The sequence below is a fragment of the Curcuma longa genome, chromosome 8, assembly GCF_044706935.1.
Source record: "Curcuma longa cultivar G26 ecotype Majalengka, Jawa Barat chromosome 8, ITB_CL_G26_1.1, whole genome shotgun sequence".
NCBI lineage: Eukaryota > Viridiplantae > Streptophyta > Magnoliopsida > Zingiberales > Zingiberaceae > Curcuma > Curcuma longa.
Window position 1 is genome coordinate 12,644,079 of NC_133868.1, and position 20,589 is coordinate 12,664,667.

The following is a 20,589-nucleotide window of genomic DNA, read 5'->3' on the forward strand; positions in this document are numbered from 1 at the left end:
CTAAGTCTTCATGTGTATTTCAACCAAGTATATATATATATATATAATCTTCACTTAAACTCTTTGCTTAAATATCAAAATCTATGATCACTTAAGACATTATTACACTAACGTACACCACTTTAGCATTGTGAAATTATGACACTTTTATATTATCAACTAATGACATTTAGATTAGCAAAGTGTTTTGACCTAGTAAATATTCCACAAAACTCTTTGACCATGATTTTGAACCCTTTGGGTCATTGAAGTGTTTCGGCTACAATACTTTGACAACTAAAAAGAGCATGCTTTCATACCACATAGGCATAATTGCATCCCTACAAGTCTCTTAATATTATTGATGACTTTTATCTATGATTTTGAACCCTTTTTGGTTACCAAGGTGTTTGACCAAAGAACCTTGACAACCAAAAAAGTCTCAAACTCATATCACTACATCTCAACTAGTCTCCTAATACTAATTTTTAGCGCTCTTTGGATATTAAGGTTGTTTAGCTACATGTCTTGATGACTAAAATGGGTTTGAATCCATGTCATAGGAGCATCATTGTATCTTACTGATTTTCTAATATTGTTTATGATCTTTATTCATGACTTTGATTCTTTTTATCACCAAAATATTTTGGCTAAAACATCTCCCTCGTAGTGGTCACAGTGCAAAAAGTTCTGTGATGGACGGACACAGACGCGAGGAAAGCACAGCAGCTAATTAGCCTCACTGTTCTCGGACGACACCAATCGCAACAAGTTTCAACCCGGGGCCCTCAAAAGGATGCTCTGGTCCCACCACCACCGCCTTCGCGCTACCCTCCCGCTCGTGTTTTCTGGATTTCGCATAATAAAGGAGGCGAAAGATGGCCGAAAAAGGATTTTTCTTCTTCTTCTTCTTCTTCTTCTTTTTATTCCTGCCGGATCGACGAGGTCGAGCCTTGCCTTGGGCGAGAGAGAAGACGCCAAGGGCTGGGCGATGGGGTCGTGTTGCTCATCGTTGCCGCCGGAGAACCGGCTCCCAGGTGAGGCCGCCGTGGAGGCCCCAGAGGAGAAGATGAAAAGCCTCCCCAATTTGCAGCTGAACCATCACCAGCCTCGCCGGTCGTTCTCGCCCGTACCAGGCGGCGCCGACGACGAGGAGGAGGAGGAGGGGGTCCCGCCTTTCGAGGAGTTCTCGCTTCCTGAGCTCAAGGCCGCCACGAATGGGTTCAACGCCAAGAACATCGTCTCCGAGAGCGGCGACAAGGCCCCGAATCTCGTTTACAAGGGAAGGCTGCAGAATCGGCGGTGGATTGCCGTGAAGAAGTTCTCCAGGGCAGCCTGGCCGGATCCCAAGCAGTTCGCTGTTAGTTTTCTTACTTCCTCGATTCCTTCTCCTTGGCGAGTGTTCTGTTAGTTTGATTAATTTGCTATTTTTGTAAGGGTAAAAAAAATGAGGATTTTTTTTTTTTTTTAAAAATTTGGATTGCAGGAGGAGGCTTGGGGAGTTGGAAAATTGAGACACCGGAGGCTCGCAAATTTGATTGGATACTGCTGTGATGGCGACGAGAGACTTCTTGTAGCTGAGTATATGCCCAACGACACTCTTGCCAAGCACCTTTTCCACTGTATGTTTTGTCAGAGACTATTCCTTGATGATCTACAGCTCTTGTTTCTTTCTTCTGTAGCTTTTCATTACAATGGCTGTACTTGATTAAGCTACTAGTCCGGTTGAATTTCTCAGGGTCGGTAAAAGTAGAGATGTGCGATCCTCTATCCAGAAAAAAAATCTGGAAGCTTAAGATTCCTGGCTTTATTCTACCCAATATTGCTTTTTTCTTGAGAGGAGGAAGTTCTGCCAAAGGCCTACCATTTTCTCAATAATCAAAATATATACACGAGTTGTTTGTTATAATTGCAGATGGATTTGCCTAGATATCATAGCTTTATACTAGATTATCGTTCCAAGATAGCAACCTTTTGTCAGCTGTTTATTTCTTTTAGTTAAGAATCCTTCTTTCATTTTGGTAGTTCCACATAGTTTTTGGCTATTCTTGAGTATCATATCTGGGGAAAACACTACTTTGGCCGATGAAAAAAAATCAAATTCTTTTGTATAAATTATTGTTGGAAGCATAGCATTTAGTCTCAGGAGATAGACCCGCTAAGGATTAGCAAAGACGCTCCTTTTCATCTTCAATGAACTTGTCCTAATATGACCATGTACAATTCTTTGTGCTTCAAGTGAATTTATTCAGAAGGATCTTGTACTTGTTAGGTAGTTATAATGTTTGGATTTTATAAGCTAATATATTTTCGCCCCATTTTACCTTGGCAGGGGAAAATCAGACTATTGAATGGGCCATGCGTCTCAGGGTTGCATGTTTTATTGCAGAAGCCTTGGAATATTGTAGCAATGAGGGGCTACCATTGTATCACGACCTAAATGCGTATAGAGTTCTTTTTGATGAGGTATGTGGTATGATAGTTTCCTGGTCACTACTAAACATACTATATATATATATATATATATATATATATATATATATATATATATATATTGGTAATTACCATATGACTTTTGTGGTGATGAAGAATACCACTGTCATGATGATTATTTTTCTTTGGTATGCAGCTGCTACATTGCTGTTGTTCATTTGTTAGGGGATTAGACACATTTAAAACTGCATCTTCATAAAGGCTTATGCTCAGTGTTTTTACTGTAATGATCCTTCTGATGTCAAACCACTTGACATTTTCTTTTTTGGGTGGTTCTGTACTGAAAGTCTCAATATTGAACTGTAAATTAAATTTCTTGTGTCTGCAGGATGGTGATCCATGTCTCTCTTGTTTTGGTCTCATGAAAAACAGCAGGGATGGGAAGAGTTATAGCACAAACCTCGCTTATACACCACCAGAATATTTGAGAAATGGTAATCATGTAGAATTTGGCCCTGGTTTGTGCATAGTTGACTACCTTATATTTCATGGGTTTTGACTTTCTATAACTTTTACCTCATTAAAAGAATCAGGCGTAGTATACTATGAGAAGGTTTTGTTCTTCAATCATGTAGCTTATGATATTTTATTGCATTAGGTTACGGATGCTAGTAGAAGTAGCAAAGGTTAGAGACACATTTTATATTAAGCCATAGATAAAATAAGTGGGGATTCTTATAATACTAAAACTTGACTTTCAACATGAAGAATCTAGAATGTATGCCAAACTTGACTTTCTCGAAGTCCATACATAATTTCTTGAACCAAATAGAAACTATTAATATAAATAAAAAAACTAATCAGAGCTTTATTTCTGCAGGGAGGGTTACACCAGAGAGTGTGATTTTCAGCTTTGGTACTATCCTCCTAGATCTTCTCAGTGGGAAACACATTCCTCCTAGTCATGTGAGTACCTGGATATGGTGTGTTGCACAACAAAATCTTTGTCTAACTTCCTGATCTATAAATTGTTTTCCTTAAGCTTTCTTTTATGAAAAATTATCGTGTGTTATTTAACCCATCTTGTAACATCTCAGTTTGTAATTTGACAAGTTCTTATTTTGCAATTTTTAGATGAGCTTAATTCCTTAAGTAGAATTTGGAAACTGTTTTAGTGCTTGCATAACAAAAATTTGATTGTGGTAAACTACTGTGTTATTTTATAACTATGTAGTTCTAGTATGCAAATAATCATTTTGTTTAAGTGATTAAGATTTAAGGCATTCAGCAACTACCAAATCAGTTAATAAGATCAACAGTTTGTTTATATTAATAAGAGTCAACTATCCATTGACAGCAGATTTCATTTTGATAAAGGTTTAATTCCTGTTAGAGATGGATTGGTAATAAAATTGATGAAAGTAGAGATGGGTTTTGACGTCTGTTGAATAGCCTATAGGTGGGAAAATAGTGCTCTTGATGGGTGTAGCAGGTTATAATTAGATATTCTTGTCCTAGAAAAAGAATTTAGTTCCCTGAAGTTTCCAGGTAATTGATTGTACAGTAAGACCAACTGAAGAGAATAGGTCTCTTAATTCTTTTAGTAAGTTTCTGAAAATATTTGATAAATGTCAAGAACCTCATACTCACAGGATTGCATTTACAAAATTATGAATTCATGCAAAATTGACACTTTGGAGTAGCACTAGATCACGTCTTAGCCAGTGTCATACTTGAATTTAAAGAATTCTAGCAGTCTTTGATGCAACATGGGACAAATCCTCCAAAGGTAAAGTCCATAAAGAGGAAATATTATTAGTATTTCAAAATTAATTACATGGAGAGGTTGAGAACCTCTTTTATAAAATGAAAGAGAAACTAGTTCTTCTACTAATTTTATTTGGTTAGTAAAACATGAGTTTATAACCTTCAAAAAAATTAAAACATTAAAATATTTTAATAATAAAATTATCTATATTAGTCTTTCCGATTAGAAAAATTTAACTCCTTTGAGTGACAAAACAAGGCAATCTTTATGAAGCTATATGACAAATAACTTAAGTGTGAGGTGGAGAGCTATGAAGCACTCTAGAGAAGAAGCATTTGGCACCTTTTTGTTAGATCTTACTGATCATTTCAGGAGCAAATCTAGTTCAGTTTATCATTTGTGATTCAAGCTCATCTATATATGTGATTACTTTTTGATGGATTGAGTATGATCCATGTACCTCAAAAGTACTTTCATAAGTGGCTATTTGTCAATGTATCAATTATACTCTCAATTTGAGGTTATACTCTCAATTTGAGGGGTTAGTTGTAAGGAGGAAAGAGAAAATATTGCAATTGTAGGAGCATGACTTGTGAGAAAATCAATAAACAAAGGATGCTCAAATGTTCCTCAATATTATAATATGTCCTTTACATTTAAATTGGTTAAATGTTTAATAGAGGTGACAAGTCAATAACATAGGTATTAGTATTAATTTTTTACTTCACAATATGAGAGGGGACTACTCGAGTGACCATGTGATTTCTTGAAAGAGCTTTTAGAAAAATGCCTAGGGCCAATGTAAATAAGGACATAGTCTTCTATTCTACTTCTTATGCCATCTTGACGGAGCAGCCATTGTGGACAATGAGCAGAGTGACCACTATGAACGATAGGCAAATAAACCGCTACTGATAGCTGCTGCAGGAGACAAGATACATGGTCACCTTCAGGCAATGGGCAAAATGAGTATATTTGGTGTGGATGTTATGTGAGAAGGGGAATGAAAAAAATATAACCTAATTAAATAATTATAGAAATTCCTCACCTTATGAAAAATCAATTGACCTAATGAAATACGACTAAACCAAACTTTCCAATGCATTAAGTTGGTTTAGTTTTAAATAGACCAAAATGAATTTAAATTGAGTTTGGTTTAGACCAACTTGATTATAATTATCATGTCTGCTTGATGAGCTTTATTTAACCCTAAACTGACTTTCATTTGACAATAAAAGTTCAATTTAACTTAATTAATTTTTTAAAAAAAATTAAATATAAAAATTTAAATAAGGTAAAATTTGGTATCTAGCATCAGAGTAATAAGAAGTCATTAGGGTTTGATTTATCACTTTGATTAAATCTCAAGCTTTTTGTCCTTTTTGTCTTCTCTCTATTTTAATTGGAGTGTCAACAAATAACTAGAGTTTGACATGTTACTTTAATTAAATAAAAAGTTTATTTAATTGAATAAAAAATCATTTATTTTGTAATTTTTAATTCAAATAAAATTATTTGTTAAAAAAATGTATTTTCAAATTTACATGTGGTTTTATTGAAAAAATTTTGAACCCCAAATTTTTAAATTTAATTTAGTCGAGTTCAAATTGAGTTTCATATATTTAATTTTTAGAAATTTAAATATAATATTTTACATTCTAAAATTTTAATATCTTTATCTTTTGTCCACCTAATTATTATAGTTACATCGAAGTAACTAAACCAAATTAAAATTAAACAATAGAATTTTAAATTATTTCACTGCATCCAACAATTTTTTTATTAAGGTTTTGATCAAACAAAATATAAAAAAGGTGATATTTAATCCTCCACTAAATGCTTGTAAATAAATTTTAAACACTATTACATAACTTAATAAAAATATCAATTTATTTAAAAAAAAAATCACATCATCAACAATGAAAGCTTCTCGAGCTCAGGTTTTCAAATATGAAAATACGTAAAGTATGTTAAGTTTATAGAGGACTAGAGGAGGTTCCATTTATTCCAATGTTTTACATGCAAAAATTAAATAAATTATGTGTAAATTTTTATGAAGTGGGATAAGACTTGGTTGTTGTTGTTGTTGTATCTGTAAATTTTTATGAAATGAAACGAATAACTAAAGCTAAAAATTAAAATCAAATATTACAAACATTTTAATTATAAAAACTAAAATAATTAAATTAATCAAAAAAAGATAAACAAAAGAACAAACATATTAACAATATAAGTAATTACTAATTAAATAATTAATTAAAAATTATGTATATTAAGTAAAATTAATTATGTTATTATTAATAATTCAATTAAATAAGTATCGAAATAGTATTGGTACAACACGAAATTGTATCTTTCCTATCAAAGATCAAAACTCTGACACAACTTGGAATTTTAATCCTTGATTTCAACCAACTAATCAAGAAATGCATCAAGGTCAATTTGGTCCCTAGAACTAGGGGCTTATAATATAACATGTTTAGTGGCACCTAACTTATGTATTAGATTATGTTGGTTATCATTACAGGAAAGTTAGTTTTCTTCTCCAAACTGATGTTTGATAGAGATCTAGTGTTTGAGTTTTTTCTTTTGCATATTTATCAGAAGTTGCATAGAATATTGTTTAAATTGTTATATGCTTTCCACTTGAGGTTTTTAGGGATTTAAACTCGTCTTCTATGTGAGTATATTGAGTCAAAATTGTTACACCCAGAATCTATATCTTTTATAGTGGAATTTCCAATCCTCATATGAATATGAGTTTACAAGTAAATAAATGATACAAAATATTAAATACTATAAATTAATAGACAAATAAGGTGTTATGTAAATAATGGAGAATTTGTTTATGGTAGAGTGGAATTAGCAAAATTAATTTTAAACTTAAGAAATGAGTTTATTGAGATAATGTTGACCTATTTTATATTGAAATTACCACATGTAAATCTTAATTAAGTGGGTCTTTGAACATATTCTTCTTGCAAGCCTTGGATCAAATTAATCCTTGGATAAAATCCCAATCAAAGGTGGGGTCTACTGCTCCTACAAGATTCTTTCTTAATAATGTTTTTTTTTCACTAATTAGCATTTCAAAAGTTGAGACCCGACCTTAGAGGATGAGATTGGCCTTTGAGCATGGTAGTAAAACCTACAATCCAAATTGACCTAAATGATTCAAGTTCCAAGTAGAATCTAAATTGGGCTAAGATTTTATGAACCTATGTTTGATTCTATGGCTGCTTACATTCCTATGTAAGATCTTAATCCCAACAACCTTGATTAGAATATATCAATAATGATTGACATCATGATGCCGAGTAGAATAGCGATTATTCTGTGGGTTTGTTTCCTCAGAGGAATTGCAAAGAAAGACGTAAAGAATTTGATAAACGAAGAGAAGCCGTCTCTAGGTTTAAACGAAAAGAGTTTTATTCACAAAATCAAAAGAGAATCCCTAACATCAACCCAAACAAGTATTTAAATAGCCTAAAAACCCCTAAGAATGCAAAGAAAATGAAACTAACTCTAAAAGAACAAAAATAGATCGTTTGGTGACTTGGTCAGCCGGATCCGCGGTGGTGTCACATGGCCGTGCTAAGTAGCACAACTGTGCTAGGGAGTTATGTTCCCAGTTGGAAAATTCTATTGCTTCTCGTCAAGGCACAGAATGAAGCACACTTGTGTCAGGAAGCACGGGCTAGTTGTGTTCTTCACTAGCAGCCTTGGTTGCTCCTCTTCAAAGTGCAGAATGAAGCACGCCCGTGTCAAGGGACATGGGTTGGCCGTGTTCTCTGTTGGTAGCTTCGGTTGCTGCTTGTCAAAGTGCAAAATGAAGCACGCTTGTATCAGGAGGCACGGGATGACTGTGTTCTCTATTGGCAACTTTGGTTACTCCTCGTCAAAATGCAAAATAGAGCATTGCAGCCTCAATTGCTCCTTGTCAAGGCACAAGAGGGAGCATGGTCATGTCATATAATACGGGCTGGTCGTTTTCCTGGATCCTCCTGCATCAGTTGCCTTGGGTTGAAAAAAACTCGTCCTCGAGTTTAGGGTAGTCTCATCAGAGGTCTTTAAGTGATTAGGGAGGTGCAATCTGTAGGCATTATCGTTGATCTTATGTAGTATCTCATAAGGTCCAATCTTCCGTTTCTTGAATTGATGACAATGATCATTAACCAGTGATTTGTACCTAGTGTTGTTCTCATGAATAGCTCGTAGATGCTCTAACATCTCATCTGCTTTAGGACTAGCTCATCCTACGCGTGGAATAGGGGTCAAATCCAATACCCTAGATGTGTTCCATCCATAGATAACCTCAAAAGGATTTAATTCCGTGGTCTTATTTTTTGACCTGTTAAAGACAGATTCTACTTGAGGTAATGTCAAATCTCACTGCTTCGGGTTAGATCCCGCCAAACACCTCAAAAGATTTGCTTAAACTCCGATTCACCATCTCGGTCTGACCATCTGTCTGAGGGTGGTAGGCGGTATTAAAATTTAATTGTGTTCTCAATTTCCTCTATAAGCTCTTCTAGAATTGACTGATGAACTTGGGATCACGATCTGAGGTGATGGTTGGAGGAATACCATGTAAACGTACAATCTCTTTGAAATAAAGATGGACAATCCGGACAACATTTATAGTCTTCCTACAAGTTATAAAATAGGTCATCTTGGAGAACCTGTCAACCATAACTAGGATAGAATCCGAGGCTCGTTGGTTGCGGGGTAAGCCCAAAACAAAGTTCATGCTGGCACCGAACCACAGAGCTTTAACTAAGGTTGGGGAATGTCGATCATCAGTATCACCATGTCTTGGTCAACCCTTATCTCCTTTACCCCAGGTGTAAATCTCACTGTGCTTGGTTATAAGAGCAGCATGTCTCCTCCCTGTCTCCTCCCACAAGAAACGTTCTGCACATCAAGTATGACTGTAGATTCTAAAGTCTTTAGTACAACAGAATTCATGACAGCACCTGAACTGAAATCAATTCTAAAACTTCTACATCTCAAAAATCCAGAAACCTTTTGTGTTAAAGTTTCATCTGGTTGGGAGACTACACTTGCTTCATTGGCCTGCAAAACAGAGGATAACAAATGCATATTGGAACACAACGCAGATGAATCTCCGTTGAAGCTTGGATTGACTTCGATATAATCTACACTGCAACAACTTAATGGTTGAGCTTCAACCCCACATGAATTGCTAATTTTGGCACACGCCAAACCATATGCGTGTGAATTTTCATCAGACGTTTTAGGAGTTGTAAATATTTCAGCATCAATTCGTGATATGTGAAGAGAGGGTATAGAAGGAATTTACTCATGCAAAGCACTGCAGGATTTCAAACCTTCAACTTGAGTTGTTTCAGGGTATACAACCTCCCCATGGTTTCTATTTGTTCATCAACTGCACAAAGTTTCTCTTGATCAAAAGTGCAATCCTGCAAATTACTCACACTCTTCTGTCCACATTCCATTTGAGTCTCATCAGTTGAAAGTCCTTGTTTTCTACGTTTGAGAGGTTCTGAAGAAGAGAAAGGAGCTTGCACGGTATTTTCTAAATCAAGCTCATCAGTAGCTAATTGTGGATGGCCAGGATGTAAGAGAGAATCAGGCCTAATCAACACTGTACAAGGTGAATCCGAAGGGTCTGGATGGGATCTTGTAGAGGAGTTTCATATATGTTACCTAAAAATATTTCCTCCCTTAAACCATCAGATGAAGGAGCATTTGCAAAATCAACTACTAGGGATGAAGCACTAGTAGCACTTGATGAAATAAAAGTTTGACTAGGTTCTCTAAAATCATCTTCAACAACATCACTAGGAGAAAAGATTTCTTTGAGAACAGGAGTCTGAAGGTTGTACTTTTCATATAGATCATACTCTGAGGATTAGAAAGTTGAGAAATATCCTTTGAATCTGCAACATCTTTATCTTAACCATTCCACTTTTGTCATCTTCCTCCGAGACGCCCTTGGGAGTTAGTAGACTTTTGTGAACAACTAAGGTCTCATGGTCATCACCATAAAACGCCTCGTCAACCTTTACATCGCCGCGGTTTTGTCTCCCACGTCTTCCTCAATCAACAAATTGTTGTCCTTTTGATTAACAAGTTTCCTACAATCGGTTACTCTGTCCCTGTTCACCACGACGAGAACGTGTGATAAGAGGTTTAGGATTAACCTGTGGTGACTGCGGGATAGAATGCGAATCTTGAGGGTGAGCTGGCCAATCGATTTTGGTCGCCCCTAATCAATGGTTTTTGGTTTTTGGTTTTGTGGCTTTTCACCAACTAGGGCACGTTGGGAATTTGCATCCCGTCTCAATGTATATAGCCACTAAAATAAGGTTTGAGGGTAATCGAAGGGAAGAAAGTGACATTTTATTTTTTTCTTCATCTTCTCCCAATTAGTGATCTTGACTTTGTCTTGTTTGTCTCGTGAGTGTCACAATTGCTTCCACCACGCCGATGCTCAACCCTTAAGTTTGATGACAATTAACTTTACTTTCACACGATCGGGTACTTCCTTATAATAAAAAAATCCTCTCCACTTCGTTAAGCTAGTCAACGAATTCCTCGGTCTGTAACGTACTAGAAAAGTCAACTGGAAATCTGATATCTCCATACTGTTCCTCTTGACTACAACTTTTGCAATTGTGAAAGGGGTTTTCAAAAGTGGAATCAAAATTAAGATAAGGGAACTTACGACCTTCAAGATCTTGCATTGCTAGACGTTGAGTTAATTCGGCGACTTGTCTTTGTAGATCATTAAGCCACTTATTCTGGACTCTACGATCACAGTGTGGGGCTGCCTCAATCGGAACTTACCCATTGCAACCATGATCATGACCACGATGACCATCCATCGGATCTGATAAGCTTTGATACCAACTGACATCGAACAGAATAACGATTGTTCTGTGGGCTCGTTTCCTTAGAGGAATTGTTGAAAAAGACAAAGAATTCGATAAACGAAGAGGAGCCACCTGTAGGTTTCAACGAAAAGAGTTTTATTCACGAAACCAAAAGAATATCTAACATCAACCCAAATAAGTATTTAAATAGCCTAAAAATCCTAAGGATGCAAAGAAAACGAAACTAACCCTAAAAGAACAAGAATAGGTTGTTTACTTGGTCCGCTGGACCCTCGGCGGTGTCACACTGTCATGTCACTTGATATAGCCGAGCCATGCTAAGTAGCACAGTCATGCTAGGGAACATGGGTTGGTCATGTTCCTTGTTGGAAAATTCAATTGCTTCTCATCAAGGCACAAAATGAAGCATGCTCGTGTCAGGGGGGCACGGGCTGGTCGTGTTCTTCGGTTGCTGTCATGTTCTTCGCTAGCAACCTCAGTTGCTCCTCGTCAAAGTGTAGAATGAAGCATGCCTGTATCAGGGGGCACGGACTGACCATGTTCTCTACTGGCAACTTCGGTTGCTTCTCATCAAAGTGCAGAATGAAGCACGCCCGTGTCAGGGAGCACAGGATGGTCGTGTTCTTTGTTGGCAACTTCGGTTGCTCTTTGTCAAAATACAGAATGGAGCATGGTAGCCTCGGTTGCTCCTTGTCAAGTCACAGGAGGGAGCATGGCCATGTCAGATAACACGGGTTGGTCATGTTCCTAAATCCTCCTGCATCACATTACATAGCAAATAATGTTTCCATCTTTCGATTGAAACATATTTCGATTATAGAAGATTCTTTTAAAATCAGAAGTAGAAGACTATCTTTAATTAATGTTATTATCATCCATCTTTAATTATTGTTATTTTCATCATCTTATTAATATCATTCATCTTATAAAAAGTTGCTACTTGATATATAAAGATGAATTACTTTAAGAACATATTGTATTTTTGATATATTAACTATATCAATAATCTTAATGCTTATGGCATTGGAATGATAGTGATTGAAATGGTTTTTTTTTAGTTAGCATTAAGTATCCAACTCTTAGAACTAACTAATCTTAGGATTGACCGGCCCAGTTCCACGGAAGTTTTCTACTAATCATCAGGGTAAATTTGAAAGTGCTCGCTGTGGGTGGCCCAACAACTCGACTTTCTTAGGCCTAACCTTCCACTTTGAAATGGTTATATTAATACTATATACTAAATGTCAATACATATAAATTATTAATGTCAAATATAGCTTTAAAATATTATTGAACAATAGATCTTATAATTATACACTTTGATGTTATGATTTGAACTTATGGACCACTTTTAGGATCTTAATTATGACAACCTTGCCTTCAAGTAGTGGTGAACTCGTTTAAGGGAAGATCATGAAAGGTTCATACTCATGTTGTATGCTGGTAAAGTTAGAAGGGGGTGATGGGTGTTGGGAGGAGAGGAGATTTTGGAGGGTGGTAAAGTGGATAGGATAACATTGTGAACGATAGTATGACAACATTTGAGGAGGGTGCCTTCTCTTCGATGGGGCTCATGATGGATGGCGAGTGGGGCTTATGATGGTTGGCGAGTGGGGCTAGAGGCATCTGATAGGTGCATGTATTATTTATATGAGATTGGTGAGCCCTTTTAAAAAATGAAAAGGGCAAATATCAAAAGGGTGCCTCGTATTTTCATTATCATTAAAAGGATGCCCTATGTTGCAAAAATATCAAAACGACATCCCGTGCTAAGTTTTCTTCCCAAATTACTCTTTTTATTAGATCGGGACAACACTGTTGTAGCCAAACTGCTACAACATGGAGCTGTTTTTACCAAAACTGCTACAACAATTCAATGTTATATAAGTTTTGGCCAAAACTGCTCTAAGTGCTCCAACAGTTTTGACTAAGTTGGAATAGTGTTAGTTTTGACCAATGTTGAAGCACTAGCGTCAAAGTAATTTTAACTAACATTGGAACAATTTGGACCAGTGTCATAGCAATTTTAACGGTGTTGGAGCAGTTTTGACTATCATTAGATCAATTTTAACCATAAATAGTTTTGGTCAAACATTGTTGGACCAGTTTCATAAAGAAACTGGTAAAGAAGGGTATGTTTGGGATAGGATGAATAGTCCTTTTGATATTTATTTTCAACATGGGATGCTGTTTTAATGATATAATGAAAATAAGGAGCATTCTTTTATTTTTTGCCCAAATGAAAAAAACAAGAGTTCTCTACAGGATATAGTTTACTCATGTATAATCCATGGTAAAACATAGTAATAAGTTTATAGTAAACTAAAACTTAAAAGCTTATACTGTCTTTAATATCAAACTATCTACTGCACTAGTCTTGCTGTGGGAACATGTATTGAATTGCATGTTACCAACTAGAGAACATGCTGCTAAACTGAATATCTTTTGGCAACAGCCTTCCGCTTGTGTGTCAGCGCAATCTATGTAATGGGATATGAAAGTTTGTTAGATTCTTTAAGACTGTCATTGGTTTCTTTCTTTCAGGCTCTTGATATGATTAGGGGGAAAAATATTCTAGTTCTAATGGATTCACACTTGGAGGGAAATTTCTCAACTGAAGAGGCAACTTCAGTTGTTGACCTTGCTTCTCAGTGTTTGCAATATGAACCAAGGGATCGGCCCGACATAAAGAAACTTGTTGCTACTCTAGCACCACTGCAAACCAAATCAGATGTAAGGGCTTATTGTCTTTCTTAAAAATATGTATTTGTATGCCATAATTTTTATCTGTTATGTTTCAAAATCAAACTAGACATAAGTGAGATTCATATATTCTAAGATTGCTCTTTGTTTAAACTTTATCCCAATTTCTTCATCTGTCTCATGAATTAGTATCTAGAACTGTCTAGCTTTGAAATGTTCTCCAAACACAATATTTTCTGTAAACTGGGAGGAACACTATTCTGATGTTGCAGGTGCCATCTCATGTGATGCTGGGAATACAAAAACGTGAAGAAGCTCCTCCCAGTACACTGCATCCGTTATCCCCATTAGGGGAAGCATGCTCTAGAATGGACCTTACTGCTATCCATCAGATTTTAGTAATGGCGCACTATAGAGAAGATCAGACTACTAATGAAGTATATAACTTTTCTAGTTATTTATGATCTGTATGCCTATTTAATCTTCATTCTCTTCCGTTTTATAAGTCATGGCATTTTTCCCTTTGGTATCAGCTATCATTCCAGGAGTGGACCCAGCAAATGAGGGATATGCTTGATGCCAGAAAGAAGGGGGACTTTGCGTTCCGCGATAAAGATTTGAAGACGGCAATCGAGTGTTACTCACAGGTAACTTGTTTAGCATCCTTGATAACTTAATACACTATTTGGCTATATGATAAGACTTGCTTCTAAAAGCTTCTTGTTTATTATCAAAATTGCCATTCCTTGGAGTTCTTTGATCAGTCATCTTATGAATTTAATTTTTTAAGAAACTCATTTTAAACGATTAGCATTTCTTAGTGCAGTTCATAAATGTGGGAACAATGGTCTCACCTACGGTATATGCGAGACGAAGCTTGTGCCATCTTATGTGTGATCAACCAGATGCTTCTCTTCGTGATGCAATGCAAGCACAATACATCTATCCCGATTGGCCCACAGCATTTTATATGCAAGCAGTAGCCCTTTCTAAGCTCAACATGCAAAGCGATGCTATGGATATGTTGCAAGAAGCTGCCATGCTAGAAGAAAAGAGGCAAAAGGGTGGAAAAGTTCCCTAGGATGCAGAAGTTTCTCATTTGATAATCACATTTTCCTGCCTTGTGGTTATTTTTTTCGTCGGTGGTTTCGAGAACCGTTGCAATGTGATTATTGTGCCAGTTAGAAATTGTAACATAGATAATTCACTTGGATTATGTTGATGTATTTGAGCTGCCCTTTCTTCTGTAATTTTTGTCATCTCAGTGTATAGAACATTCAATCAAACCAAATTTGTCTTTTCAGGAAGTATATTGCATTATTTTTACATGGTTAGGCAAAGGGTGCTCTCCATTTTCAATCTCTGTACTGAGAAGAAAATTACAAATTACATAATTAATAATCTGCTTCAGAGCTTTGGTTGATTGATGTAGCCTTGTATTTGTTACCTTGAACGGGACTGTCTTCCTGCAGGATATATCATGCTAAACTTAACATCACACCGTTGACTTTCAAGCTTCATTATGATGTAGTGTACAAAGATATGCAATATATACTCGTCTAAGATGATAGAGGAATGCTAAATCGATGTTTTATCTTGTGACCCTATAAAATGTGAAGACTTGTCATACTTCTTGTTTACGAATATTTCAGCATTCTATTTGGCCTCTTTTATTGTGATGCATGCTTTGTGCAATATATTCGTGCTTGAGATGACAATATGAATGACTCATAAATCATGAGGCCTCTATCAAATATTAACTTCTATAAATCTATATTTATCATTGACATAAGCATCATAATTAAGTTGATTATGTTTGTGCAATCCTGTCCTATGTAGATGAGTTCAACTAAATGATTTTGATGTATTTGATAAAGAGTTTAAGTTAGGCTAATGGTGTATTTATTTATATGTTTTATCAAGCGTGCAAATATAGAAATCTCGACATGTAATTGTATTGCTATGATTGAAAAAAATCCACCAAATACTTGACATATAGAAAAGTCCAACAAACATCGACAAATAAAGAAATCCAACAAGAGTTGGTAGGAGAAGTCAAAGTAGCTCAAGGATAATTAGATATTTAGTGTATAAAGAAATCCAACAAATGTTGATATATAATGAACTTATAATAAGAGTTAGCAGATGGAGAAATTTAAATAGGTCAAGATTAATTGCATTCTTAGCAGATGATGAAGAAGTTTAACTAGAGTTAGCAAGCGAACAAGTTTGACAAGAGTTAGTAGAAAAAAAAAAATCTGAGAGGACCTTAGTAAAGGAAAACATGGAGATAAGACGTCTTAGCAAATGTGAGATGTGAGAAATTACAAGTTAATTCTAACAATGACTTTGGGGTAGATTTTAATTATCTATAAAATAAAATAAGAAATAGGTGTTATAATTGAGTCAACTGAAATTAAGTTTCATTGATTAAGAATTGAGTCAATAAGATAGTCGATACAAGACGTTTTGCTTGCAAATAGAAAGATTATATTTAGGGTTGAGTTAATTGAAAGATATGTCAATAGACTAAAGTGAATTAAGTTGATTGAGTAGTCAATTGAGTGAATATTTGAATTATTGGATTGTTCGAGTGGATTTTATTCATTTGAGTTGACTATCAAACTTTAAGTTGGCTAAGTTGGATATGAGTTGAACGAATATTTGAATTTGAATTGTTACATTGTTTGAGTGGATTTTATTCATTTGAGTTGACTATCAAACTTTAAATTGGCTAAGTTGGCTGAAAGTATTTTTCATTATTAGAATCATAATTAGTAAAAGATAAATTTATAATTAAATTCAGTTGAGTTGTCTAATAAATATTGAATTAATTAGATAAGCATTGATTCAATTAAAGATAGTAGTTACCCGACAAGGATTCCATAATTAATATTTTGGTTAATTAGTAATAATTTTAGTCAAATGAAATTAAATAGAATAGTTAGGTGAAGCTTATGCAAGCTTGATTTGAAGATTATAAATAGAGGGGCAAGGGAAGCTTGACCAACAACTCTAACGAGACTATTTCTATTGACATTCCGCTACTTCACATTGTTTTTATTTATAGTCTTTGTCTAAGAGCTTAAGGTCTTTACCTTCAAGCTCTTAAATCTTTTTTTCAAAGTTTTCTTTTACTATTTCTATTGCTTGTATTTCTATTGTAAAAGAAAAGTGGTTTATTATACTTTGAGATAGGAAGAAAATATAGTGGATTTTTCGAAGAGTAACTTAGCTCATCTTACGAGTTCATAGATTATGGAGTAGGAATATAAGGATTCCAAACTATGTTAAATCAATTTGTATTAGCTTTGTATTTATTATTTTACGAGTCTAATGTTTTTTTTTATCTTAACTAGTACAAATGTTTTAAGTCTTGCATTTTCATTGAAAAAATTGTATGAGTCAAGTCCACTCCTATTCACCTCCCCCCTCTAGTTATGCCACTGGTCTTTAAAACTGGTACTAGAGCAGGTTATCTAAGATAATAAACTAAACTTTCAATTGAGATGATCGAATATTTTTACTTCCACCATCAATGTATGATGAATTTTTCATTTGTTCAATGGAAGACGATGATGGAGTATTTCATCATGATAGACTTCAAATGCTAGACGATTATTAAGAAAGGAATCAAAGCACTAAAAGTTGAATAGGGGGCAACATTCAAAAAGAAGAAAGGGATGGAAGAACAAAGCTGAAAATCTATAGCAAATAAAGATAATAAAATTATTGGTTGATATTTTATCTAACAAAATATTGTGCAGAATTGAGGTATATGTAGATGCAAATGAATGGTGGGACAGGTTGACTAACTTCTATGAAATTTTTTTAACAATGCATGAATCCTCAAGAAAACCATTGCAAGAAGAACCACAATTTGTTGATGGGGTAGCTACACTTGGAGTCTAAAGTAATGAACCATCAAATTCACTTGAATAAATAAATGAGGAAAGAAAATCCAAGCCATTGGGGGATAAAGAACCTTGAAGGTTGAGTCACTAAGAAAGTATCATTAACATTTGATCGAGCCCCCTGATCTCAACATCTCAAGGTATGAACAAAATATAAAAATCATATAATATATTTTGGACACAAGGAAAATAGACACTACATGAGCAAATGCTATCAAATAAAGAAGGAAAATTCACGGAAGCCACTCCTTGGTGCAAGAACCACATAGATGCTATATGTGTAACAAGTAAAGTTATTATTATACCAAGTGTACACTTAAGAGGAAAGCAATAGAAATCAGGATAAGAACTTCAAATCTAAAGGACTTGTAAGGAATAGATTAACAATTTTGAATTACAAAATACATATTTTCATGAAACCAAGAAATTGAATAAATTTATGGCTAACTTTATTTGCATGCAAGGTAGGCATGTGAACTCTAAAATTAGGGATTTAGAGTAAAAAAATCAAGATTTTAGATCAAAATTTGATGACATGAAAAAGACCATTGAAAAATTCACAAATGGTTTTAAAAACTTAGACTTGATTTTACACTACTTTTGCTAATGTCTTAACAAGGTCACACAAAGAATTAGTGCAACAGAAATAAATGCATAACAAAGTGCATATCACAATTGTTAACAATTTGTATACCACAACCTATGACTTGTAGGTGAGTTACTCTTAAAAGCCTAGTATCTTTCTCCTTCGTGGATAACCTTTGAAGGTGAAGAAAAAGTTTACAACATGAACTACAATTGGGAGCTTAAGAGGAACGTTAAAGGATTACAAGAGAAATGTTAATGTGATTATACAATCAGTATTTTGCTAACCAATAAACATCCACCTTGATCCTTTTGATATAGCCTTCAAATCCTTTAAATTTCACTTGCTACTCTATTGATATGTCATTGATTAGTTGACTAAATCCACTATCAGTTGATTGGTATCCAAATCATTTCAACCTAAGTCTGTTAATAACTATTTGAGTGGATTAGAGTCCATCGTCAATCAACTACTTCATTGTAGCCCAAGGACGAATCCAAGAATTATAGTTAGGGGGGGGCTTGAACTTAATGTAATAAAATTATATTTATTATCAAAAAATATAATAAATTATATATATATATAACAAAAATAGGAATTATATCATATTGTTCAACAAAATTCTATCATACGAGATTTTGAAATATAAAATTCATCTATAATAGAATCTATATCTATATTCGTAGCTAAATCTCTTTCAATATAGAGTATCAAGCAATCTTCAAGAAAGTCATTTTTCAGTTTATTGTGAAATGTCATCTTCACATGCTTCATTGCTGAAAAAGCTCGCTCAGTAGTGGTGGTAAAAATAGGCAACATGAAAACAAGATGAATCAATCTAGTCAACATAACGTAAACTTTTGACGATCTACTCTCAGTCAATTGGTGACATAACTCAACAATTGTAGAAGCCTTCAAATTATGCATTACATCAAGTTAATAATGTATCAATTCATACTCTAAAGCAACTATATCTTGATCTATGAAATCTTCAAGATTAAACTTTGTTGCAAGCTTGTAAATATCATCACTATAAATTAAGTCAAATGAATTTTTAAATCTAAAGTTGTACTAATATAAAGAACTTCCACTGATGATTCATTGAATTGAGTATTTAACTCCATCAAGATAAAATTTATTGCTACATTAGAAACATCAAAGTGGTAATAATACTCAACTGTAGGTTACTGACAGGAATGATGGATCTTATATAGACAATCAAGGTCAAGCACATCAATTTCATTTCTCGACAAAAAAACTCACTTCATGAAGAAATTCTTCCCACTCGCATTCTCTAAGTTCTTGAATAATAGTTTTGGTAGTAGAGACAAATATAAAAAAGCAATCAAAATATCTTGAGAATTTTTTTTGAAGAATTTGACTAGTGAATATATTGTTCTCATAATTTTATGCATTAAGTTTAAAATGAATACAAATTCAAAGCTATCCATATTTTTGTAAATCCCTTGAACTTCAAAGCTCATCCATTTGGAGAATGATCAGTAAAAACTTAAAAAACTTTACAAGTTACAACATACATACCTATAAGCTTTTTATTGAGTCATGGTGAGAACTCCAATGAGTAAATTTGCTTGTTGTAAATTACCAATCTGATTAACCCTACTTCAAGAATCATATTCTCCAATTGCCAACATATGTTCAATTTTATTTCTCTATGTAGTATGTAACTCAGCAATGCTCTTAGTAGAAAAAGTGACAATATTGATAATATTATCCAAATAAGAAAAGAATTTTCAAATAATACTGACATCCTTAACTATAGAAATCAATGTCAGTTGTAATCGATAGGAAAAATTATGGACATAGTATGTGTAAGTACAATCTCTAAGAAATAATGTATGAAGTTCATTCCGTAAGCCATGCATATTGCTAGCACTATCATATCCTTGGCCTTTGATTTTCTTAACCTAGAGGTCATGATGAACAAAACATTTGATATCTTTTTTTTTCAGATTTAATGAAGTAGGTAGTGTCACTAACACTTTTTATAACAAAAACTCTTAACTTCAAGATAATAACCATTTTCTCCCGTTTAGATGTATCTCATACTTCATCAACAAGAATACAAAAGCATTTATCTTCAACTTCTTCACAAATCATCTGTCATACTATATTAGCCAAATATATAAAATCTCTTTCTAAATTTTCAAAGGGATATATTGAGTATTTTTTTTGAAGAATTCTCAAGTACAACTTCATCAATTTTTGAACTCATTTTTGCAAAAGTCTTCACAATTTAAGAAAATTCCCATGATTAGATAAAGATAGAGATTCATAATTACCTATAAAGGCACAACTTTAAAG

The 20,589-nt window shown here is 34.3% G+C and overlaps 1 protein-coding gene across 1 annotated transcript; it reads left to right on the forward strand.

Annotated features, from left to right (window-relative positions):
• Positions 1–920: 920 nt before the first annotated feature.
• Positions 921–15,098, forward strand: LOC141833091 (serine/threonine-protein kinase BSK1-like). Its single transcript, XM_074720486.1, has 9 exons — positions 921–1,339; positions 1,466–1,601; positions 2,312–2,445; positions 2,801–2,906; positions 3,293–3,378; positions 13,606–13,794; positions 14,037–14,201; positions 14,298–14,411; positions 14,591–15,098. Exons 1-9 carry the CDS (start codon positions 971–973, stop codon positions 14,843–14,845), a joined length of 1,554 nt encoding a protein of 517 aa, XP_074576587.1. The 5' UTR covers positions 921–970; the 3' UTR covers positions 14,846–15,098.
• The last annotated feature ends 5,491 nt before the right edge of the window (positions 15,099–20,589 follow it).